The sequence below is a fragment of the Cyanistes caeruleus genome, chromosome 17 (genome assembly GCF_971803275.1).
Source record: "Cyanistes caeruleus chromosome 17, bCyaCae1.hap1.1, whole genome shotgun sequence".
Taxonomy (NCBI): Eukaryota; Metazoa; Chordata; class Aves; order Passeriformes; family Paridae; genus Cyanistes; species Cyanistes caeruleus.
The window spans coordinates 14,044,825-14,071,576 of NC_141717.1; the positions used below are offsets into that span (position 1 = coordinate 14,044,825).

General features: G+C 39.5%; 1 protein-coding gene across 8 annotated transcripts in view; it reads left to right on the forward strand.

Annotated features, from left to right (window-relative positions):
* Positions 1-26,752, forward strand: part of USP22 (ubiquitin specific peptidase 22) — a 91,909-nt gene that overhangs the window by 44,080 nt on the left and 21,077 nt on the right. For all 8 annotated transcript variants that reach the window (XM_086854516.1, XM_086854518.1, XM_086854522.1 and 5 more), the window contains 2 exons: positions 4,088-4,189; positions 22,737-22,906. In XM_086854516.1, the coding sequence (XP_086710642.1) occupies positions 4,088-4,189; positions 22,737-22,906 (272 nt within the window). The remainder of the gene's footprint in view (positions 1-4,087; positions 4,190-22,736; positions 22,907-26,752) is intronic.

Genomic DNA, 26,752 nt, shown 5'->3' on the forward strand with positions numbered 1-26,752 from the left:
ATCCCAGTCTGCTTCCTGCTTGTTCCCTGTTTGAGGGGAGGGAGTCAGAGGAAAGAAGGATTGTGAGTCCTAGAACAATAAATACATCTTAAAATGTTGTAGCACAAAGCACTGGTTTTCAAAGCAAGACAAAATGGTAATATGTTTAAAAACCTTTCATTCAAGCTCTGTACCTCTTTTGGAAGCTCCTTCAGTCTGTGTTTGGAGCACCAAATTAATCATCTGCAACAGCATAACAGATCTACATTATGAAGAGGAAACCTCCCCCAGTTCCTTGCATTTAAATATGCAGGTTTAAAGAGTAATTTCTCAGTAATGTTGTTCTTATTGATTGATAGATTTGTGCCTTGTGGACTGAGATGCAGCCACTTTGTCCTTCCTTGGACATCAGCCTGCTGTAGTTTATATTGCAGGGAGTTAGAGCTGCAAGATTGTTCCTCTGGTCATCATGGACCACAGAGTTGTGCAGAGAAGGTTGAAGATTCACCCAGAGGAACTGCCAGGCAGGAAGCCTCTGTGCTGATTAACTGACTAATGAATGGCACATTAAATATGTATACACAAATGCGTATTTGTATGAATATGCACATTGCAACTTCTGTCCCTGGAGAACTAATCTGTAGTGACCAGTGAAGACAGAAAATCAAGGAATAGACAACAACACTTTAAATTACTGGAGTCTGCAATGTAGACTTTTTTATTCTTTAAAGTCATGGCATAGGTTCTTTTTTAAGTCTTACTATGAATCCATGTGTTTCCTCAAAAATTTATGTAAGGTAAGAGAAATGTACATGGGAGGAATAATGGAGAATTATGTCAGGTTTTTTCCTTCTCTCTCCATTGTTCCAATCCATGTGTTCCCTCCTTCTTGTTATGTCAAAGATCCCTTCTTGCTCCAAACTGAATGTCAAGAGGAGCACAAACCCCAAACTCGGTGTCTTGCGTTTATATTGCTACCACAGAGTTAGTTTACCTCAGATCTTGTAGCCAACTCAAAGAACTTCAGAAGTGAATCCAGTCTGCAGAAACTGATTGGCTTAAAAACTGAAGGGTAAATGCAGTATATTTTCAAATTACTCTCTACAGTGCTTGAAGTGTGTTAGTTTATACTTTAATAGATGCTCACATAACAACATGATGCCTGGAGAAAAAAAAAAAAAAAAAACTTTAAGAAAACCCCCAAATCATGAGATTCATTTCATACTCCTGTAGTATTAATTCCCAGTGTGCTGAGTTCCCTAGTCCAGCTGTAGTTCAGGGTTATCTGATGTAACTCTGAACAAGTTGCAACTTGGCCAGTAATTTTTCCTTGGGTATTGAATATTAATAACAGGGGAGGTGAGAATACACAGAGCCCTTTGTTTTAATTAATGTTTGAAGTTTTGGGAGGGGAAAAATTGGAATTTGCTGAAGTTTAGCAAAATAAACAATGACTGAAAAATTGTGACTATTGTAAACTAGAGCCTTCAATGACTTTCCCTTCACTCACCCCTATGCCCCTGATGAATTCTCTGAGAAATGCCAATTTGAGTATTAGACCCAATAAAATAATTTCTTAGATGGAGATTTCACATGCTGACTTGAATGTCTGACTATTTTAATGCAGCATTTTAAAAATGACTAATTTTCACTTCTCTAACACTAATTTCTTTTAATTGTAAATAGTGACCTATGCATGGTTTGCAAATCTTTGTTTAAGGTAGTTTATATTGGAGTTTTTGGCATGCTTGTGAGTGTTATTAGACCTCTTTATTAAACCTCTTTCCTTCTTTGTCTCTTGGTTGTTTTTTTTTTGTTGTTTTGAATTTTTAAACATCCAACCATTCCTAATAAATGGCTCTGCCTTTTCCAAATTTTCAAGAGTAATATAACCTCAACATTCCTGCTAAGTTATATAGCTGGAACAGAACACATTTTAATTTCTGTGTCTGACTTAACTTGTGCTCCTTCTAATGAAAGGCTTCTGCAAGAATGTTTTCTGTCTGGTTTGCTCTGTTTGTGGCATTAATTGCACATGTTTTTTTGTTTTCTTTCATTTCTTTTTAATTGAACAAATATTTGATTCATCCAGAATCCTTAAAAGTAATCCAGTCTGTCATATTTAACCTTACTTAGAGTTGCTCTTGTGACATGCTTTGGTCCCCATCCTCTCCAGCATTTAAACTATATAATTATATATAGATATATATATAAATATATATGAATAGTGCTGCTGATATACATGGAGCTATTGCATGCCTAAAGTGCACATGTGTTTCCAGGTATGAATTTTGTTGTATTTAACTTAAACCAGGATTTAAACATATCCAAGGGGGTATTTTTAAATTATTATCAGGGTTCATCACACTGATTTGACTGACTGTGTTTGGCCATCTTTTAACTGCAGTGAACCCAAACACAGGAATTTACAGCTGCACAATGCAATTGCTGGTACTAACACTGTGTTACCAATGAATTTATATAAATTCCTAAGGGAGCATTACAAATATGACCAGGGTTGCTGGAGACATCTAATGCCAAACCTGTTGGAAGCCAATGTTCCATCCTCTGTGAAGTGTCCATCTGTGCGTCTCCAAAGGGTCTCTGCAGACGTGCAGTGTGTCCAAAGCATTGCAGCTGTGTTATCTCATCAGTCTCAGTCATTCCCTGCCTTTTCTGTTTTCCTGGGTGTGTAGCTTGATGCTGAACCTTGGATAAAGGAAAGGGATTCTGGTATTGTTCTTAAGCTCCTTCCATAATCTGTTGTTGAATCAAATAAAGTGAGAGATGGGTATATTTGTGTAAATAAGAATTCTCTAGTCCTTGAGAATCAAAAAATCAGACCTTCTATTATTAGAACCTGGAGGGTCAGTAGTAACTATGAATTGAACATTTTTGGGAGGGTAGCTTCTGACAAGCATAGCTATTTCTGAAAATGAAGATCAAAGAGCTATTAAAATTTAATGTATATTATGCAGAATGTATAAGCCTCCAGCTATATTTTTCTACTATCCTTTTCATATGTATGATTTATAATTTATTTTCTGTAGCAAAGAGTTGCTTCTGCTCCATGCGTTCTGTGAAAAATAACTCTTAATTGACTTTAATTCTCAGTTTTAGAATAGACTGCTTGCAATCTTATAATTCTTTATTTTTAATGCCGAGATGCCTTTGTGATTCACAATAATTGACCTTGCACAGCAATTTCTGTGCTACATAGAAAGCTGCAGCAGTATTGAGCTGGTCAGCACGTGAGTCTTCACTGTTGTATTTTTCTCATATCAGGTTTACACTGAACACAGCTCTGTGCTGATTTCAAATCTGGTCTCCGTACTACTGACCTGACTCATTTCTACTGCACTTTCCTTTGAGCAAAAGAAATCTACTGGAAATGCAATGTTAGTGTTCAAAGAGAATAATGACAGATTTTAGCTCATGAGGAAGGGTAGTTTAATGTTTGGAGAGTTTTGGCTGGTTGGTGGAGGGAGGGTGGTGTTTAAACCTACTACTAATTTAATTTTTAGATAACATTAGATATGTCAGCCAAATGAATGTCAAAAATTAAAACTGTCTAATGGTACAAGGAGAGGTCATTCTATGTAATGGCATATCCTAAGACATGTAGCAACTATTTAGTATATTGAATTACTAAATTCTGCTGTTCTCTAAAGATTATCTGTCCATTAGGTTGGGTCAGTTTAGATTTATTTTATAACTTGTCAAGCTCATTGATGCTGGTTCTGTCATTTAACCTCCTCTGAGCACAAAGAAATGTTTTTTGTGTATTAGCAAGTTTATTCTTGTGCTGGAATTTATTTTTTTAACTGAAAGGAGGATTATAATCCAATAATGGAAAGTTTATTGGCCTATCTGTTCTTTATAAGTAAAGAAGTACCTTTCTTTTCTTACGTTAGTTCTTTGCTGGAAAATTTGGTGATACCTTTCCAAACCCTATTTTTTGAGAAGGGGTTAAAAAGCAGTCAGTGCCCTGAAGTTGTGCATAAATTGAATCTAACCTAATGGACAGCAAGTTGAAAGTTTTGATGTGAACAAAATTTTTAATACTTTTACTAAAGAGCTTCCTGAAACTTTGTTTTCATCTGCTTAGGCATTGGAGAGAAGTATTCAACATGGGAGCCGACCAAGAGAGAGTTAGAATTGCTACGACACAACCCCAAGCGAAGAAAAATAACCACAAACTGCACCATAGGTGAGTTCCAGAAATCTTTTCCAGAGTTAAATTGTCACTGATTTGTATGTTCAAAATTCTGTGTTGTTTTTTCATTGGTAATTGTAGTGGATTTTTGTAAGCTTTAGAACAACAAAATCATTTTATTTTACACTACCTTTTTCTCTCTGTGGAAGGATCTGCTCTGTCGCTGCAGGTACTGCTGATGACTGAGCTGTGTAAAAATGTGTAACAGAACACAGTCCTTTTTTTGACAGTATGTTTGTAATGAGAAGTCACTGAATGATCTGAACTCAGCCTTCATCAGAGATCCCGTGCAGTGATGTGAAGGGAAATCCTGTAGTTGGTGCATCCTTAACCAAAGCAGTCTATTGGTAAATCTGGTTTTAGCAGAAGCAGCACATTGCTACTTCGTGTTTTACACTCTAAATGGGATATCTTCAATTTCATATGAGCTGAGAAGTGATTTTATTTCTCCAGTGGTGTCAAATAGCAGGTTTGAAATGCATCTCAAAGGTTTAATGCTTAAGAGTTCAGTGGTCTGAAGCAAAGAATTCTCTGAAATGTATGCATCTGCTTCTGGCTGGACAGTATTTGGGTAAAGGTGATAAAAATTAATAGTTCTTCCAATTTTTTCCCTGCTGTTTTTAGATTGGGGTAGCAGGGGGTTAAAATTAGCTCCCTGACAAGCTCTAATTAAGATTATCAGGCATTTTCCTACGCTGTTAAATGCACAGTAACATTTTAAAGGTGAAGGTTGGAAATAATGGTTAATGGTACAAGATTGTTAATCGTAAAACGTTGGAGGCATAGCCATAGACCTTGCATGTAGGAAGCTGTTTGAATTTTTCCCACAATTTTAAAGCTCTGTACTGTTTCATGGAACATGTCACGCTTTCAGCACGTTTGTATTTGTCAAAATATACTGAACATACTTTCTAAAGCTTTCTAATGTCATGTTTCTAATACAGTAAGTCATTTAATCCAAAGTATGTGTATGTTTATTTGGAAAAAATAGACTGAGAAGCACTGAGTAAGTTGAAAATGTATATAAAATGGTAATTCTAAAGAAAGGACCTATGTTTTTGCAGTCGTGGGACAGGGAAGACAGTTGGAAAAACATCTGGACTTTGGAAACTTCAAGCAGCCTAGGAAAAACGAACTAAGCAAAGATTGCTTGCATCATGTTCACATTGGGATTTGTGTTCTGACAAACTCCAGTATATTTTGTAAAGAACGTTACAAATTACTAAAGTTAATAGAGCTGGAGAGGGGAGAAGAAGTTTGATAGAATTTTGAAGGTTACCATGACCTTTGTGAAGAATTGAAACACGTTTCAGTGTTTCTCTTTCCAATGAGAAGGAATGCTCTGCTTGCTCATGGAGGATTTTAAATCTTTCAGGCTGTTTAAAAAGACCATGTCTGGTTGCGTGAAATCTCATCCGCGGCTGCCTGGGCGGGGGAGCTCCAGGAACACGGGGACAAGGGAATGACTGATCTCTTCACTTCTGCAGGCCTGCTTTTAAGAGTTCTCCTACTGAGCCCTGGAGCTGCCTGTGTACTGAGATTTAGAAAGAAAAGAAAAAAAATCAAAGCACCCAGAAACCATAATGCAGTTTTGAGCTGCAGTTAAAAGCAGAAGACTTGCTTTCTTTCACAAAAATGCATTGGGGGTTTAGCTCAAGGAAGAAAAGACGTGCCATTGTCCTTGAGCCTTTTCTCTCCACCTAACCTGGTGCTAAATATAAACCTGCTTCAGAGTCTTTTTGCCTTCCCTCCCTTCACTTTGACTTGTCTATTTGCAGTTTCAGATCAGTGGAGAGCCTATTTGCAGACTGAAATGCTGCTGTAGCTGGACCTTCTCATTTCTCTCTTTTTCTAATACTCAATTCTTTTTACATCAGGTTTTTATCAATCCCATAGCAGATATTAGTGAATCCAGTTTATCTTCTGAGGTAGGTAAATGGCTCAGAGAATAGGCATGATGTCCAGTTTTATTGGTTCTGGAAATGAAAATGATGCTGATAACCATCTCTGATAGGCACTGCACATCTGTTGAGCACTTCTGTTTACACAAGAGTCTGTTAAAACATAACCAGCTGCCTTTTATGCATAAAATGCTCTTTTCAAAGCTGTTTTAAGAGGAAGGCCAGGGGGAGGTTTGTGGCTTTCTATCCTACCCCCAGAAATCCCACGGACATCACTTGGGAGTGAAACATTTCACTGCTCTGTCATAACCTGGTATGGTGGTTATGCCAACACTCGTTTCAGCATTTGTGTAAGACAAGTGTATCAGTGTTATATCTAAAATACATGGGACAACACTGAAATCTGGGCAGGCGTGGCCTTGAAAGGATGTACATAACTTGTATGTGAAGGTTTTGCGGTTTTGCATATGATTCTGAGCCCTGACAATAAAATACATTAAATTTGATGTTCTTTGTATCTAAAACACACTGAGGTGGTACAATACGTTTGATGCAATTGCCAGTCACATCTGTATTATGTGCATGACACTCATTTAGGTGGATGTTTACTCTATGGCTGAACATTCTGGGAACATGAAGGGAACTTTTTTATCCCAGATTTGTAGCAATCTCATGGTGCTTTTCAAAACAGCTGGATGTGTCTGCTGCTTTTTGAGCTGTTTGAACTTTTGTACAGCTGCAGGATCTTTTGTCTTTTATCAGCACCATGAATTAAAACTGAAGAATATTCAGACATGAGATGAATATCTTATAATGGAGACTTGAACTGGTAGTTCACTAGAGGAAATAATGTAGAAAACTCACAGCTTTTGATTTTTCTACTTGATTGACAATTTGAAACCCATTGAAGAAGGAACTTCTTGTTCACATCTTCAGAAAAATGAGGAAAAAAACTTATCAGAAGTCCATACATTTTCCTTGATTTTCTTTAAAATGCCGTGTGTTTCCAACTCATAGATAATTTTTCCAGCTAGCAAGTAGTGCAGGTAACTTGACTTGAATCTCTATTTTGCCATTGAGCAAATTGCTTCTGAAATGAGAACTCAAACTGGGCACTGCTGCAGGCTTTGGGAGCTGTGCTGATTCCTCTTTTGGGATGTACAGGGTTGTTCCCAATGTTGCACATAAGCACCTTCAAAGTGACTTGGAACACACTGTTAGCGAAGTGGAAACTTTGAGTTTTCTTACAGGCAAAAAGCCATGATGAGAAATACTTGCAGTGTGGATTTTATGTGGGACATTGCATGTTCTGGTGTCCTGAGTTGACATTTTGGTGGAGCTTCTGTATTTCAGGAGATTCAGGAGGAATGTCACGTCCACTCAGACCATAAACGTGCTCTGTGGAAGCACTGTCAGCTCAAGACATTCTCAGACCTTGTTCTACTTCAGACACTTGCATGCTGATTTTTTCATAGTGTTGCCACAGCTTTTTCCACAGATCAGGCTGAAGGGATGGCGTATTGTGGGGAACATAGAAATTTCCCAAGTTATTTAACATTGCTCTCAGCAGCAGGACTGAGTAGTGTCCTGGACTATTCAATAGTTGTAGAAATGTTTGTCTTGATTTTGGGTTGAAACTGATGTTTCAGGCACCCCATAAACACAAAAACTTTTACATGGAAAAATTAGATAAGACTTAACAGCTAATTAATTAGATTCCAACACTGTCAAAGAAAAAATTAATTTTTTCAGTCTCCTCTTGTCTGTAAAGTGGCCTCCCTCTGCAAGGGAGGGAAGGGACAAAGCTCCACATTCACAAGCAAATTATTTGTTAGGGGGTTGAACTAGAAGTGATACAATATCTTTTGGGAACTATTTTCCAAGCTCCTCTTGCTCTGCTGTCATTAATACCCCCAGCAGATCTGTTCTCCTGAGTATATGAAATATTAGCTTGGGATCAGCTGCTCTCTGATTAGCATGTGAAGTGACTTTGTGGCTAAAGATGGGTGTATTAACAATAGGAAGAATTAGAGTCCCAATGCACATGGGTAATTAGCAGGAGCCACCCGGGATTCCCATTTGCAGTGTTGCAAAAAGGCAGAAGGGAGACAAACCTTTCCAGGAGACTGAGCAAATCCTCTTCACCAGAAGTGATGGAATGGAGAAGTGGCAAAACCAAAACTGCCTGGGAGTAGCAGGTGGGTTCTGCAGCTGCAGTGCTGAGCAGCCTGATGGGCCAGAGAGCAGCATGAGTGGAATAAATATTGCAGCAGAACTCCCGTGTGAAGGTTGCAAGGAAAGAGGAACAGTGACCTGGAAAATATTTCTGGTTCTCTACACAAGCTACCAGAAGCATTTTTGCCTCTCTAACTTGGATGTGTTGAAGGCTGCATTAGTACTTGGATGTTTTTTGTGTATATACCAGCACTTTGGTGTGCTTTTTCTCGTTGGATTGGTACTTAAGGTAGCTGAAGTGGAAAAGTGGAATGAAAAATATGGTTTGGTATGGCACCACATTTTTAGCTGTGGCATTAAATTACTGATTTGTAAGCAGTAATACTTTGATATTTTAAGTTATGACTGCACAAAGTGCATCCTGAATAGAAATCTCTGATTATTAAATTCTTTTAGATTTACTGCGTGATGAAGGAAAGGAAAACCATATTTAAAGACTACTCAGGTGAATGTTTCCTCTTTGGCTTTATTTGTATTAACTTCATTTTAAAAATTATTTTCTTGAAGAAAAATTGTTTCTTAAAATTGGTAAAATCAAAAAACGATACCTTCATGTCAATAGGGAGAGCTTTCTGTTCCTGTTTGACTGTCACGAGCTTAGCATGTCTGACCATTGGACCCAGTTGTGTAATACATTTCTTAGGTCTAAAATTGATAAAGCTGATCCTAAAAATAAATTTAAAAAGCCCTTTCTTCTCAAAGCTCACAGGAAATTCTAAAAAAATTGGAGGGATGTGAATATTTCAAGAATTCTAAAACCCAAGTGGTGATTTACTCTCTGAGGTTTGTAGAGCTGTACTTTCAGAAAGTCTCATTAGACTTCCTAAACTTAGCACTTTATCAATATAAAATAAAAGCTTTCCTCTGCAAAAGGCTTTGTGAGGAGAAATTCCAGATCAGATGCTTCAGTTGCATTTTTGTGTATGGACTTTTTGGGAACTTGTCACCTGGTTTTCCAAAGCCTGGTGCCAGAAAGCAGCTTGCATCACTGCAGTAATGTCACTGTGTATGGTTTATCTGCACAGCTGTTGATTGAGTTATCTGTGATTTAATTGTTCCTGGGTAAGATTAGGAACAACTGAGTTAACAGTGAAATCCCCCCAGCATTTTCCTGCTTGGAGTGAGCAAACTTTTGTTGTAACTTTTGTTAGACAAAAATCAGTCAGCATCTGAAGAGTTGACTGATGAACAGCACATTCTCAGAATGCCCTGTTGCTACCAGGCCAGCTCCAATGAAGAATGAGGAGTGTTCTGATCTTGTTACCTCAATATTTGTTTGAATTTTAGACCCTCTTTCAGGAAGATCAGGAGCTGATGTCACTCAGTGTATGAGCTGTCCTGTTGATGTTTTCATTTCACATCAGCTAAAACCCCTTCAGACTTTACAAAGTTAAAACTACTTGTATGTGAAATCAGCAGATTGCAGTTGGGGTTGAATTTTTCTGTTATCCTGTCTTGGAAAATTGCCATTCCTATTACTTGCATAGAAAATACTTTAATTTTGTAACTCTAGGTGGCTCTTTGAGATTGGAGGCAAAGGAAGATACTGTATATATGTTTGCACAGTGGGAAGTTCCTTAGAAGAAAAGGTTCTTGATCCAGGGCTTGGATCATGTTCCAGACTTCTAACACAAACCTGATTTTCCTGCTCTGGACTTTTTAGAAGTAGATCCATGGTTGTTACTGATCCAGACACATTATTTTTTTAGTTTAAAGACAGTATTTCAATTTGATTTTCTTAAACTGTGCGCTGCATTTCTTCAGGTGAAACTTCATCACTTAAATCCAACTGGATAAAAGTAACAAAAAAAGTTCTTCTTTTCCTTCCACATATATGCTGATTTCCAGTGTAAAATGCTTGCTGACTCAATTATTTGTCTTACCTGTTTCTTTAATGGTAGTTAATTTTTTTCTTGTGCTGTGTTTTCTTCACTAAGTCACTCTATAACTTCAGTATGCAGTCAAAGCAACAGCCTTTCAATGAAAAATGCAGTTGGTGTCAGTGACTTGGTCATCTGTTTGAATGGGTTTTTATGGAAATCTGGATTTTCTTACCAAGGAAAATCCAACAGCAGTACTTAGCCAGAATCTAATTATGGCCTTCTGAACAAGCTACCTTATTTAGATGAGGTATTTGTTGTTAAAGATAAGGAAGTTGAGAATTAGCCCACGGAGCTGCAGAGGTTATAGACAAGTGCCTGTTGTCTTGTCATGGGCAGAGATGTCCTTAGCATGAGAAGGTTCTTTTTCTTATGTTTAAAAAAATCATAGAATCACAGAATGGGTTGGGTTGGAAGGGACCTTAAAGCTCATCCAGTTTCACTTCCTGCCATGGAATTTTGGACCTTCCACTATCCCAGGTTGCTCCAAACCCCATCCAACCTGTCCTTGGACGCTTCCAGGGATGAGACATCCATAGATCTCTCTGGCCAACAATCTGAAATAAACCTTGATTTACCACTGTATTTTCACCTGATTAACTTGGTGTCAGCACAGCAAGAGTGGCGTTTTCAACAAGGCCAGTCATCCCCATCTCAGTTTTGTTCTTTTGTGGATTGCTTTTGGATTATATTTACTCTGACCTTCCATTCTGCTCTTTCCTATCTGCTTCCAGACTTGGCTTTGTGTGGCCAGAAGGTAGATACAGTATATACTGAAAGCAGGAATATGCATAAACAGCATGTGGCATGGTTTGTGTGTTGTGGATTGTTGGATGAGCTCTGTGCCAGTTCATCAACAATAATTTGTGCATATTAATATATTTGGATGCATTTCATTTCATTGGCGCTTATCCTGCTCCTTAAGTTATTAATTTATGAAATCTGTTTGGAAGAAGGGTAAAAACTTGTAGGCAGCATATGGTGTGATATTGGGGGGAAAGGACGGCTGCGGGTGTGAATTTTATTTTGTCAGTTTGGTGGGAGTACCTCTTGTTCTTTATGGGTGCCATCTGCACAGGGCTTTCTCTGCAAGGCTTGTGCTCTGTGCAGAGCACACAAGAGCTTGCTGAGCTTTTAACTTTGGCTGCTTTGGGGGAGGGCAAAGAGAATATTTTATTCTGTGCCACCTTTTGAAGTGTTTTGTTTTGTATAAAGGCTTTCTTTTTCCAGAGGAAAACACTTGAAGGGTCTACAGCTTAACTGACTGTTAAAGGACGGTGTCATAAAGCTCTGGATTCAGCATTCAGGCGTTTTCACAAACATATTGCCTGTTCTTTGCCTGCTACTGTTACTTTTTTGATGCTAGATGTCTTCTGTCTATTCTCCTTGACCTTCCAGCAATTATGAAAATAATCATTATTTTCATGCTCTCGTTCTTAGGAAGTTCAATGTCTTGAACTTTATAAAGTCTGTGAGACAGGGCAGCTCCTGGTTGCTTTGAGAGCTCCTCCATAGCTTTATTCAACTTTAAATTTGTTGAGCTTTGTATATCTGGGTATACAGTGAGCACCACAGTTGAGAAGTCTCTTGGCTTCTGTAGTAAACTAAGGCATTTTGTGCAGTGCATATACTTAAATGTGACATTTTGTGTTGTACTTTCTGTTTTTCTGGAATAGGTGCCTTTTTGTTTCTGAAGCTCTTGTTGTGACATGCTTCCACATCTCTAGTGGAATGTGTCCCTACTCATGGCAGGGGGCTGGAATTAGGAGATCTTCAGGCTCCCTTCCAACCCAGACCATTCCAAGATTCTATGATTCTGTCTTTCCCCTCCAGACAATTGATATTCATATTTTACAGGGATCAGCTAATGCTTTGATATTTAGTAATAGGTTTGATTATGTGGTGATTCCCAGTGACATGCATGAAAGATGTTTTCTTCTCTTGTGCATACATTCCCCAATGTTTGCTCAATGCTCAGAGATCCTGACGGGGATTAGATCAGGTTGAAGCACAACAGGCAAAATTTGTTCAGTGGGTCTTGATATGCCAGGACAGAAATTCAGAGAAGTTTGGTTAAAGTTCTGCTGCAGAACTTGATGTCTTTTTCAACTTTCTTCATTTCAGTTGAGAGAATCAAACAGAGAAATGGTTGCTGTGGATGATTCCATGCTGTGTAGGTTTCTGGGTTTGAGAACATGCTGCGTTGGTTTCTTCCTTACACCTGAGAGAGAAAAACAATTTCACAATGCAGATGGTCAATAAAAATGTTGAAATACAAAATTACAGATGCAAAACTGACATTTCCTGTGGCTTTGAAAGGGAAAAAAAAAAGGCCTTTATTTGCAGAGTGCTCCTAGGTCCTCATCTTGTGAGAAGACTTACCAAAAGGTTCCAAACTACTCTTGCACAAGTAGAGATCCCTTCCTTTAACTCCCCCTTTCCTGTCTCTCACATTTACTTTAAACTTAAGCTTGCTGTGGGAGACAATAAATTCATACAGATAGAGAAAATCAGTAATAACCCAGTATCATGGACAAATTGTCTCCTCCTTCATTTTAGGAGCTTTTGTAAAGCTATTGCTGTTTGCAGCATTATATTTATTCTAACTCAGAAACCCTAGCACTAGGGGAGCTTATCTGTAGGTTTTATTTTATGTGTATCTTCCATATTAATGTTGTTGCAGTTCTTAGACTCTGACTTACTTTGTTTACAAAGATGAGACAGGAACACTTCAGAATACATGAGGCATTAGGGAATATGGCAGAATCTCATCATTGAAGAGATTTAAGAACAACTCAGAGAAACATTTGTCAGGAATACTACAGATACTGTTAATTCTGCATTGAGGTATAGGGACAGATCAGGTGACAACTCAAGAACTTCTACAGCTGTTTCCTGTGATTTTAGTGGAAGATTGGAAGATTCAATGTACTTTTCAGTGGTTTGGTCAAAAGCCCTCACTTTATTTTGTTTTGGAAACACGTTTCTTAATTTAAATTCAGAGGGAAGAGATACTTGCAGTCCCTTGTCTTGCTTGAAACAGCTCCTCTATTTACACAGGCCATATGAAAAATTAACCTTAAGGGGTTTGTTTGTTTGTATTGCCAGATATTTTAGGAATGCTGACTCATTTTTCCAAGCTGAGGGTGTGCACACAGGAGCCAATTGCCACCAAATCAGAAGGAGGAGAATGTAAAGGACATCAAGTGCTCCTGCCCTCTCTGTGTGCTTGGTCTTAATCTGGGCATGCAGCCACTGCAAAGTAGTGACAGGCTGTAACCTCACAGCCCACACCATTCAAGGAGATCACTTGCCTTGTGTGCTGTGCTCTAAGCCTGGAGAAACAGGAATAAAAACAATCTTAACTGATCAGTGCCCCCCAGAGAATCAGGAACACCGTGCTTGCACACTGCTGAATGCACACAGCAACCCCAGGAAATGAAATCACAGGGAGTGTGCCCTAAGGCAGGGAACAGGAACTTGTCTGGGCAATGGAAAGGCTCCTGTTTTGGCATCACCAGTTTGGGAATTGGCTCAAAGATATACATGTTGGAAGTAGAGTATAGAGAGTACTTTGTGTGTCTGGCACACTGTGCTCGCTCAGGAGTCATTTCTGGCTCGCAGGTTTCATCTATGCAATAGTAATATAAAATGATACACTTTGTGTTGGGTCATGCTCTTGATAACTTGTTTGATGTGTTTGCTCCAACGATGTCACTTGACCTTAGATTCTTCCAACAATATGTGTCAGAGTAGGATGTGTGGAAAGGCCAAGCTGTTGCTCTGGGGAAGGATCTGTAGTAAAGCCATCTTTGGTAGTCACTGCTTAGAGATGTCATTTTCCTCCTAAATCTTGCAAAGGGCAACCTTTCTTGAATCTCATCTCCATTTGTTGCTGGTTATTTCTATGTCAGTGCTAGAAATTCTTTGTTTAAATAAGCACCAAACACGTATCTCATCTGCTGAACCCTGGGTGCAGTCTTGTGTCAATGTTACGCAATTGATTTTAATTGAAGGTGTAGCAGGATACAGTGACTCCATTGAGCTCCCCAGAATTGATTTTAAACCTTCTTGATAGCTGCAAACTTAAATTTTCCTTGACACACAGTAGCATGTGTGACACAAAGGTAATGAACCGAAATACCAGACCCAGGCGATCTCTTTGCATTATCCTGTGACTCTTTTTTTGCATTACTAAATGGAGAGAATGATGCACTGAGCCACAAATGCCAAAGCTCATGCACAGAATACCTATGTAGTCTAAAAATAACATTGAGGAGAGTTAGCAGCCCTCATTCCAGCAGCAGCTGTTACCTGTTCTCCATCCTTGCCTGAGTGGCAGCAGGGCAGGTAATTTTGGTTTCCAGAGCTGTGAGGTCGAGTAGGGATCCATGGATGGGAGCTGTTCACTGCTCAGCCTGTGGCTTTTAGACACCTGCCTGCCCTGGGAGTTTGTTACAGGAGAGGGGGTGAGGGCTGGCTGGTTTTGGGAGGCACTGACAGTTCCTGCATCCCTCTCTTGTTCTGTCACTGTCTGTGTGTCCTGGCCTGCTGTGAGCTGGGTGAAGCTGCTCGGAGGTCAGAGACTCATTGCTGTGTGCAGGGGGTGAGTTCATCCTTTCTGTGACTTTGCAGTTGGCATCAGGTGGGCTGAGCTGTCATGTGGAAATGCCCTCACCTTCCCCTTCCTGCCAGAACTGGTCTGTGTGCTTTGTACCAGGCTGTAATATCATTCTGAATGGCTGAGCCAGGATGAGAAACAGGGAAGGGCATCAAACACCTCTCCTGAGTCAGGTACACTGGGCTGACAGAGCTGCCTTTGGAACCACTCCAACAACTCGGAGTCCCAAACTCCCTCATTGCAATGTTTTCTAACTGAGACAATTATTTTTAATATCTAATTAAATTTTACTTCTTGTGAGCTCTGTCTTTTTTTTTTTTTTTTTTTATTATAGCTTTGGTAGGTCACAGGAGTTAATTACAGTCCTCATTGTAGTGGCCTGTAACATACTTGAAAATTGTCAGCCTGGCTGTTCCTCCACCAACACTATCTGGTTTTAATTAATTAACTCAACCAGTGAATTCTTCAGTTGTTTCTCCAGTCTCAAATACTAATTCCATACAAATTTTTACTCATGCTCTTGACTTTGCATAATTTCTTTTTAAAATGGGTGCTCAAGTCCAGACATCATGCAGCTCAGGTTTACCTGTCACCAGAGCAGAATGACCTCCAGGCCTCCTCATATTCCTGTGAAGTTCCAAAATGCTGCTTGTAGAAGACCTACAGCTCAAGACTAAGTTGTTGAGGCTGAGTTACTATAGCCATTGCTCCTTATTTTGTGTTTGTCCGCTTAATTTTTCCTTGTTTCCTACTTCACAATTGTTTTTATTGAATTTAATTGATTTCAGATAGTTTCTCCCCTTTAACAAGTTGCTCTTGAGTTATTGTTCTGTCTTCCAATTACATTTGCGCTGTCCTGATGTGGTTTGTCCCTTCTCTAAGTGTATATTATGTGATGTCACTGGAGCTACTGAATAAAAATACTGAATGCAATCAATTCCCTGATAACTAAGAAGGGTGGGGGCAAACTAAATGCTGGAAAAGCATTATTGGTGTCTTGTTAAGTGCTGTTGTTTCCATGTGGTGTGGATGAACTAGGTCCTCTTCACAGATGTACTAGAAAATACGTTAATCTCTGCTGCTGAACTGCTGCAGATCTCACTGTGCTTCTATCTTGGCAATATAATGTAGGTGGGTTATTGCCATTTGGTAACTTTTCATGGGTTTATGGATATTTTAATGGAGAAAAAGAATAAAAACATTGACTTTTGAATAGCAATTCTAACACAACATAAAGAATAAATCTGGAAAGTCTCCTAGGAATGCTGAGGTCACTCCAGAACTGCCCAGTTGCACACAAATATGCTAGAAATTATCCAAAAAAAGACTTGAAGTTGCCCTGTGAGCCTGAATAAAGTACTTGAACATACTTTTAAATGTTGGATTTAAGTCAAAACACATAAGGTGAGATTTTTCTTACAGACTGGGAAATATGAGCGGCTGTGTTGTTTTATTTATTTTGAACCACTTAAAATCTGGAAGGTGGGAAATTAACTCTCTTTCAGAACAACAAAACCACCCTTGGTCAGGAATGAGCACCTTAGGAGAAGTAAGTACATGACAGAGCACCTGGCTGAGGTGCCAGCCTGCATTCAGTGCGTGGGACACATTCCCCTTTTGGGTCTGGCTTGTCAGTTGCTCAGGTAGAGAGTGAATTGTGTCTGGATCACTCCTTTACATGGACTAAGCCGGTTTTGCCTGGGGGTAGACCTGTGTTAACAGAGAAACAGGTCAGTAATGAGGATGAATTCCACCAACTCTGTGCAGCAGTGACACACCAAGACTGAGAACTTTGGGGTTTGATGATTCAGCCTTATAAATAGTCCTTGTCTTCTGGTGCTGCTGATACATCCAAGGAGGAATAATGACTATATTGTTTTCTTTCTGCAGTTAATGATTTTGCAATACATGTGCTGCTCATGGCATATTCTTCTTCTCTCTGGTGTAGAAGCTTCTGTAGTTGGACTCCAGGGTTCTCAACTGGAAACAAACTCATGGACAGTTTCCTTTTGTACACATAAGCAATTTTTTTGCTATTGAGCAATCTGTTACTTCAATAGCAATGGAAAAAATGCAGTGATCCAGAATCCTTTAGCTAGAAATGGGAAAGTTAAAGATGGGGTTTCATTTAAAATTTAAATATTTCTTTTTCCTATGATGATTTTTTTTTTATTTCCAGAAGACCTTTTCTGATTTATTTGCCTTTCTGCTGTGTAGGGGTGGCTAAACTTGTAGGTTTCGGTGCAGTGCACAAGGCAGTATATCTAAAATAGTCCTATAATTTATTTTCTCTCTTCTTACAGGAGTTATTTTTCATAGTCTTATGCTGACTGCTTCTGGACTCAGTGTCTTCTTTATTATCAGGGCTTTTAGATGAAGGGGTTGTTTTTTATTACCTTCCTGTCAGTGACAAATGAAAATACTTACTTATAGTTAAGACAGGAAAAAGAAATCCAGATTTTTATAACAATGTTATCCAAATACTGTCATCCTCTCAGCCTCCCAAAACTGTAGGATTCAACACGGTCAATGGATCTTGATGTGTACAAACATATATTTGATATTCAAGAGATGTTTTTAGATAATGGAGTGATACAGTGAGATATACTCATGTATAGACTATAACATATATAGAAAAAATTGAAAAAATGTATTGCAGATCTCATTTTGCAAATCAAGATGTATTGCTCTAGAACTCTATTCTGATTTGTGATTTAAAAGACTTAGCTTAAAGGTTGGGTAGAGCAGAAGAGTGAGTGAAGCTCTCCAGGTTGTGCCTGTTGGTGATGGAATAGCTCAGGGGGAGGAGGTGGGTGGGTGGTGCTGGTGATGCAGCTCAGGGAAGGTGGTTTGTTTCCAGAGGGATTTACAGTGATTCAAACTGAGCAGTGACTGACCTGGCAGCCCTGAATAGCTGGAGAAGAGGAGTCAAGTCAGAAAAAATAAAAAAGAGGGAGCATGAGCATGTTTTCACCTGGTTCAGCAGTAACCCAGCAAGGGAAGATTATTTTACTGCCCTGAGGGCTCATCTTCACTTCTTTGATCTGTGGTGTAATCCCTTGCTTGGTGTTGCTGTCAGAACTACTCTATTGAAAAGAAGATCTACTGATGAACCAGTGTGAACCAATGAATCACAAATCTTCTTCCTCTTTTCCCTCCCAAGATGATTTTTTTTCTTTCAGGGTCAATTGCATGTTCTGTGTTTGCTGGAGGTAGTTGAATTTAAGATCACGTGGTTGAAATTCCTTCATTTAATGTGACTGTGGCAAAAGTTTCTGTGGCTTTTTCTTAAATAGTTGTCAGAACAATTTAATACCCAAATGTGTTATTGGCAAGTTTGTAAAAAATGTTCTGTAAAAATCTCAGAAGAAAAAGTGTGAATTCATTGACTCGTTATTCCTGCTTCTGTAGTTGATGTGGGCTTCAGTCCCTGAGAAAGGATGCTTAGCTGAAGTGTTGGGGAATAAATTCACCAAAACTGCGTGGTTGGGGTTTTTTGATCACTCACGTGATCATTGGTGTCACAGAATGTGGTGAGTTTTCCTGTGTAGACTTGTAATTTCACAAATCTGTATACTGCTGCTTTCTGAAATGAGTATTTTTGTATTAACATTTCAAAAGGGATTAGCTTTGGAGAATAATTGCTGTCACTAACCCCATTAGCCAAACTTCCGCTCCTGGCACACAGGTGGAACAGCAGCTCTGGGTCTGACTGGACCAGTGTTTGTGGCAGCTCCATTCAGGTCATGTGTGATATATTCTACACCTGAAACTTGAGAGCTGAGAGAGAATTTGGGTGTAGTTTTAGGTACTAGGGCAGTCCTCTCTTGAAATATTTTCAGAACGCTGCTCTTAAATGTTGTTGCCAGTTCCTGTTGGACGAACATAGGATGAAGACGCAAAATTATTCTAGAAATCTTCACTGCTGTGCTACACTGTTTGTGTGATGTTGAACTGTCTTTAAATATTTCAGTGAGCTCTTCCTCAGCTTGCACTGGCTTGTGACACCGTCTGATGGAGCTGCAGGGGAGCATCAGCACCAGATGGGGGACTGGGGGTGGGGGACAAAGATTGCTCTAAGGTGTCATCAACTTGTGCTTTGTGTAGAAAGGATCTCGGGCTGGCTGTGCTTTGGTGCACCTGAATGATCTCCTGACTGTCTCACCAAGGTACATTGTCCAGTGACTGCTGCTCTTCCTTCCAGAACCTTCATTTCACTAAATCCCAGGTTTCTGCATGGGAACATTTGTTCAGACTGGTTTGTTTGCTGTCTTTCCAGTCCCAGCCCAAAGCCTGGGTTTAGAGGCAAACAGAACCTCCTCCATGAGGGCAAGATTGGGTTTTCTGTATTTTCTATTCATGTGTGGTCCTCTCATTTCCCTGCTTCCCCACCTCTGATAGCTGTAGAGTTGCATTCACGGAGAAGTGGAATTTCCTTATCTTGTCTTGGAGTTTTCATCTCCCCTGCGTGGGTGGACTGGCAGAACTAGTGTTCTGGATCTCCCTGCATCCCAACAATCCTTCTTGCCCAGTGTTGCAGATCTGTTGATTTGAGCATTAGAAAAACAGAACCCATTCCTGGAAGAAGATGGAAGAACTGAAGCTGACAAAGGTAAGCCAGCCAGAACTCAGTCTTGAGACCAAATGTACAAAGAATTTCCCAGATGGGTTTCCCTGTGTGCTCAAGGCATTGCAAAAGTAGATTTCTTGCCTTTGCCTGTGCCCTGCCTGCTCAGCTTGTGGCAGAATGAGAGCAGTGATGGTATTCCATGCATGATGATTAAAGGATATTTGTTTCTGTTATGATTATACCATACATGACAATTTTGTCTTGACAGCAACATTAATTTATTCCAATATTTACAATTGTATCAGCAAGGTTCAGAGCTAAAACTGCTTTCCTGTGAAGTACATTTACCACAACAGCACACATCCATGTGTGGAAAATATTAAGTATCTCACAGGTTGTCCTTGCTTATTTCAGAAGCAATTCATAAGAAACAAAAATAAAGACAATGTTATGAAGCACAGCAGAAGTTTTCAAAGTACCAGAGCTTTATTATTAGTCGAGGTTGGAGCCTGCTGGCAATCCTTAGACTCTGACACTGTGCTCTGATTAGAGCCTGGTGGAGATCACTGTTGGTGCTCTAGCACAAATGGACTGCTGCATGTGAGGTTTTGGCACATTATTTTTCTATTAATTTATGACCCACATGTTGCAATGCTTGACTGTTCCAGCAAAACCTTGCCAGGCTTTATTAAAGGGGAGTGAATAGGTGTGGCAGGCACAAAGCTTTTACATTCTCAATATGTTATTGACCAGAGTGCTGTATGGGCTCTAATTTTTTGCTGTTTTTCTTTCCAACAAAAGTCATTATTCCCCATAAAAGTTAAGCACAGGAGGATGTGTTGTTCTGAGTTCTGTCAGCTCTTTAGTTTACCTGCATCCAATTCTGATGTTTTTCAGTGTGCTGCAATTATTTATGCAGTACCTGAGCTATAGTTCCTCATACCTGTTTCATTTCAAACACCAGTTTAAGAGTCTCTACAGCAGCTGCAGTCATTGCTCCCACAAGGATAAGATTGCTGTGTGCTCCTTTGCTTTTTCCCTTTTCAGCTGAGTTAGTTCTCGGGTTTTGATACAAATCACCAATTTCTGATTTTTATTGGGGTTTGGAGTATTCACGTTTCAGACTTGTCTGTTTTGCAGGTTGCTTTGTCTTGCTTCAGTCAAGTGAAGACCCAGCACATGAATCGCTCCATTTAGGGCCATGAAAAACTGACACCAAAGACCAAGCAAGCAGAGAAAACCAAGAGCCTTCTGAGTTTGATGCCTGTAACTGTCTCCTGGTGGCAACTTTGAGGAAGATTTGATTCTTGTGGTCACAGGGAAAGACGGTCCAGCCACAGGCATGTAATAAATGATGCTTAATAAATGATTCCAAAAAGCTGCCTTTATGTGTTTGCTTTTGTGACTGCTCTGTTAGACACCAAAAAGTGCTAGGGGGAATCTCTAGATTTACTAGTGGTTTTCCTCTAGTTTTCTGTGCTGAACAGACTGACTTTGAAATCTGGTGCTAACCAGGGGGAGAAATAGGGAGAGACTCTGCTGCTTCTCAAAATACCCTGCATGTCAGGGAGCCTTCCAGCCTCCTGTGAGCACAGCCTGTGATTTAAATAAACCCAGTCAATTTTAAATGGCAGAAAATGAGGGGAGAGGTAAGCAAGAGGTACCAAAACATTTCTCTACTTGCACAGCACGAACTCCCTCCTGTTGTGACATTGTTTGCAGAGACACAGACTGGGAATTGAAATAGGTTTTGTGGACCAAGCTGAAGCATCACACAGTATTTCAAGCTGCTCCAACAAATTAACTATTTAACACTCTGCTAATGTTGTGCACACACTTTATTGCCTCCCAGCATGAAAATTGAGCAAATAATTGCAACAAGCTTCTGCCCAGTAGAAGTCACTGTAATATAATGAGAAATTTTGTCCTGTGAGTAAACAGAAGGAACAGGAAGCTGTTGGAAGCAGGTCGATGTTGCTTTAGATACAGGAAAAAAAAAATTTAGGAGTGCTCTGTGTCCGTGCCTTCAGCTCCAGGTGCAGTTGAAGCTGGTGTGGTGCTGGTTCTCCTGGGTAATGTAGCAACTGGACCACACCCCCTCCTGCTGCAGGATGCTAAAGAGCCCTTGGAGCACTATCTGCTGTACTGCACGGGAACTGCACCACTTCCAATTACCACACCACTGCCAGCTGAGAGGGTTTTTATCATCCCATTGAATGACAAGGAAATTGTTCTTTCTCTGTCCAGTAATCTTATGTGTTCTTTCAATGTTTCTGTAGTAATCCTATTTTTATTGCAGAAGAGGACTATGTTAATTTTAAATCAATACCAGAATTGTATCTTATCCGTGCATTTTATCTTGTTTCAAAGTAAGTTGTTGATTAAAAATAAGCATTCTTGGACACTTGATGCTCTTCTTGTTTACTGCTCCTGTATGGTGGTATTATGTTAACATTTTGGAAGAATACTCAAGGATTTGAGCATGTTTTTCTTCTCACTTAGACTTTGCAAATGACTGAAAAGCTTTCCCCACTCCTAACCTCTCTTCTGTTGTGCAACAAAAGAGCTTTCCTTTAAGCATCTTGGTTTCCAAGCACAAGGAATCGTCTCTGGGCATTACTGAACGTTTGACTTAAGGTGTGATGAATCCTCTTATGCCAAGTTGAATATTTTGATGTATGCTGTAGATTAATGTTTAATTTACCTAAAACAAGTGTGTAATTAGTGTTTTTCAGAGTTTGTTTTTTAAAGTTATTCTGTTCAGATCTTGGGTTTTATACAAAATCTCCTGAGTCTGCATTGGATGTCACAGCCTGACTTGGTTTGTCAGGGCTGTTTCCTTTGCTGCCTGTCTTAGAAAGATGATGATTATAATAGTACAAAAACCTTATTCTGGCTTCATGACCTGCATGGGGGAAAGCTTTTTAAATAATCTGAAAATTTACTCACCGATTTCCTTAAATGTATTGGTTTCATACTGTACTGACTTAGCAGTTGTTGTCATTGCACTTTGGTATCAGTCTTGGGAGGGATGTGTTTTGGTGACATGTGGCACTACAGCCATTGCAAAATAATGGTATTGGTGTTGCTGAACTTCTAGGTTTTCTTAGAATTTAAGAAATCCTAGTGTAGTTCAGAAAGCTTCTACAGCTTCTTGTGACTTGAGTACAAAAATGCCAATAGCCTCCCTAAACCAGTGTAAAACTGTATTTGGAGCTGTGCATGTAATAGAGTAAATCCATGGCAGTAATATGAAAAATATGTAAAAATGCAAATCTACCAATTTTTTAGCTTGATAATGCTTATGATCCCCTCCCCCTTTCTGTCTTTATAGGTCTACGAGGGCTAATCAATCTTGGGAACACATGTTTTATGAACTGTATTGTCCAGGCACTTACCCACACTCCACTGCTGCGAGATTTCTTCCTCTCCGACAGGCACAAATGTGAAATGCAAAGCCCCAGCTCATGTCTGGTCTGTGAAATGTCTACTCTCTTTCAGGAGGTGAGTGCTGTTTGCCACAAAGCATCACCTTGCCACAGACACTGTTTCTTACCCTGGAAGGAATGGCATTCTGTTTGCAGGGAATGCAAGTCATGTTTCCCCTCAAAGTGCAGTAAAACAAAGCAGTAAAGATTGAGATCTTGCTGTCAAAAATACCCAGCTGCTGAAAAGAAAACTAATGGCTTTTAAGTCCTGTTGTGAAGTCACCCTTGTTTAGGCAAAGCTGGTATTGGAAATAATTACAGTGCTGCCTGTTCTGAGACTGATCTGGGAGTCCTTAGTCTGAAAGCTGAATGTGTGCTTTAATTAAAGGTGCAAGTTGTAACTGGAAAATATGTCATGAGCTCTTTGGGTGATCATGGGAGTGAGAATAAAGCAGTAGTATACATCTTTGTGGTTTAAGGTACTGGATTATGTAGGTCTGTATGAATATTTTAAAGATCTCCATTCAGTGCTTATTCACCAGCAGAAACATCTTTTCTGTCATCTCTTACGTGCAAACCCAGTAAGGGCCGGGAAGGAGAATAAAGAGAACTAAATGTGTTGCTGAAGTTTGTGTCTTCCCTGTGCAAGCCACAGTTCTCTCCCACTCAGGAATCTGCTTTGCAGTGTGTCTTTACTGTAGGTCTGGTCCATGCTGTGTGGACAGGCACAGGCTTTTCCTTAATAAATAGTTAAAGAGCTTTATTAACTATCTTCATTCCACATCAGTAATGTAAGGACTGTGGGTAGACATGGGCTCCTAGTTTTAAGATGTCTTTTAAAACAAACCCAGTTCTGTGCCTTTCCCTCGCTGGTGGATCTACTTTCTTGGTAAGTAACCCTAACCCAAAACCAACCAAAAGACCAAAAAGACCTGTAGTGTATGTGCTGTCATGGAGCATTTAAAATTGCTGGAGATGTCTGTACACAGAGCAGGTTTTCTGTGGATGTCCTGTCATGAAAGTTCATTCTGACAGGGACTAATCTAAAAGAGCTTTACCTTTATCTTGTGGTTTTCAATTTGATTTTACTTTTGTGCCTTTTTCACCAGAGATGATTCTTTTTGCTCACTGCAGGTGAGTTAAGCATACATAGAAGAAGGTAAAGCCCCCTTAGTTGTTCCAGTACAAAGTTGTTTTCTGCTCATGCTCAAGACTTCTGAGGATTTGCAACATTTCATGCTGTTTATCAATCATTAGCTGTATGTTACATTTCTTACTTTTGTTCTATTTTTCAATTGTTCCCAAGTCTGTCAGGAAAGGAGGTAAAAACAAAAGGCAGGCAGACCAATAGGTAGCAGCTGTAAGATTATTGAAACCAGATGTGCAGTTAAGTGAGGAAATACCACAATGCCTAGATGAAAAAAGTCAGTCATGGTATAGAAATACCAGTTTCTGTACACCGTTAATACAGTAACCTATTTGCTTATTTAAAAATAAGGAACTATTATATCCTTGATATGCTTTCATCAAATAGTGATATAAGGTCTCATACTGATGAACATCACCACACTCTATTTGCACATGCATTTTTTAAAAAAAAATCCCATGGGAAAGGGGAAATGAGTGTTGCATTACAGATTGAGAGGCTGCAGGAAAGATCAAGACTCTCTAGGTAATGATTTTTGTTTCCATTTTTGTATGTGGAGCCCTGTTGATGGCTCAGGATGCCTTTTGCTTTACTCTAAGCATGGAACAAAGAACAGGCTGTTATCCAAAATGGGGCTTAAATGCAGCATTTGTGTTAGTTTCCATCATAATAAAGTTTAATTTCATACACAATTTTGGGAACTCAGCCTTCATTTTCAAACCAAAATTCATGCCTGCACTTGCATTAGTTCTATTAATTAAATGTTCTGCAACACGAGGGTGTATGGATGAGGGAACATATCTGTGACACCAGACTGTGCAGACAGCAATAGTCACTGTCCTTATTTCACATTAAATACTGCAGCCATGTGCTGTGGGAGGACACAGAAAATGACTCAACCTCCTTGAAGTAAAACTGGAGCTTAATCCTCCTAAGCAAAGCTGTTGGGTCTGTAACCAACTTGGTGTATTTTAACTCACAAGCAGTAAATACCTTCCTGCTTTTATGGCACCCATTGTACAGTTCTGTTCCCAGTGAGTTTTAATTTCTCTGGATTTGGAATTAAAATGAAAATCTTGCGTTTTCTGGAGCAGACTGGTTATGTTTCATGTCCCAGCTCTATCCAGTGGTTGCAGTGAAGACTGTCTCTGCTTTTGCAGAGCTGAGGTCTGGGTGAAGGAAGGCAAACCAGGAGATCTCAGTGCTCTGGTTAAGAATTCCTTTGTAATTGAATTACCAGGGAAACTTTGATTCAGGTTCTGTCTTGTCTCTACATAGCTTTCCCACTGGGATTAACTGGTGTGGTTATCCCAAAGCATCTTACCCAGGGACAAACAATCAGGGCAAGGGTTAATTTCATCTCCCCTCCACCCATCTCTTCTGAAGGTGTGATCTTAGGCAAATGGAATGCCAGGGGATCTGGTGAGTGCCTGAGTGGGAACTCTCCAGGAGAAAAAGCAAGACTGTTTTGAACATTAAATAAAACTTACTATATATAAACAAGCAAGTTTTGCTCTTTTGCCTCTTAAACAGAAGTTACCCATCCCACTTTATTTCTTTTTTTGTTTAAGATCATGTAGCTATATAGGTTGAGCGATTTCTTTGTGATAAATAGGAAGCTAAAAGTTCTTCCACCTTGGAGTAGGTTGGTGGTGAGTAATGACTATCAGATGGTTCTCAGGACTGAGGTGGTTTTTTCCTGGTAGCTTTTCTGGCAGACACACCAAGCATTGAGCTCTGTTTGTTTTAAAAATATCTGACTGCATCAATTAACATTCTCATTTGTGCTACATGAAACCTATTTCTCAATAGAATCATGACATGACTTACTGCTTAAGAAAAGGAATGAAAAGGAATTGGGAGTAACAGATAGTGGTGAAGCTGGATGGAGGGAAGATAGAACACAGAATCCATTCATTGAGCCTTTTGGCTGAAAGGGTTGGTGCACTCTTTTTTACCTACGGTGTTTGTGTTGTAGTTTTGCTTCATCAATGAAAATGAATTTCAGGATGGTCCACACCCAGAGGTTTATCCAAATCCTTTCCTGAATGACCACTCAGGAAGGTAGGATTAGAAGATCTGTGTCTCATGCTCTCTGTGACTGGAATAGTAAGAATACCTGGGAGCTGAGCAGAATGCAGTGCATCTACTCAGAGATGGAAGGAACAAAACCTTCCTTTTTCCCATCATTACTCATCCTCGTGAGCCTATCACAGTGCACAGCACAAGCATGGGAAGAGTTGAGAAGTAAGGACCAAGAGGGAGAAGGAAGAGATGATTTATGGCTTTGATATTTGAGGATGCTACTGTTGAAGTGACTTAGGTATAAAATAAGTTACAACACAGAGTTGTAACCCCCAAAGGAAGGGGGGAGAAATGTATTTAAGGCTCTTTACATAGACAGAAGCCTTGCCTTTTGTCATGGAAAATACAGACTTTGTGTTGATTTAGTAAAACCTTTTCCTTGAAACAAGTGTAGAACATACAGAGTTCATGCAAGCAAAATATATTTTGTGATTTTTTGAACCATTGTTCTTTGGGAAACCTCTAGAAGGTGTTCTCTTGTATGTGTTCCATGTATTGCCCACTCCTTTCATGCATTGTAAATTGCCAGAAAATTTAAAGTCTTTACTGAGAACCAATTTCCAAGAGGAGTTTTTGACTTCTCAAGTTGGACTTGAACCTGGTGCAAGATTTCTGCCTATAAACTTGTAATTACAAAGCTCAGAGGCTGTTTAGTGGATACATGTGCAGGATAAATCAAATTTATCTGTT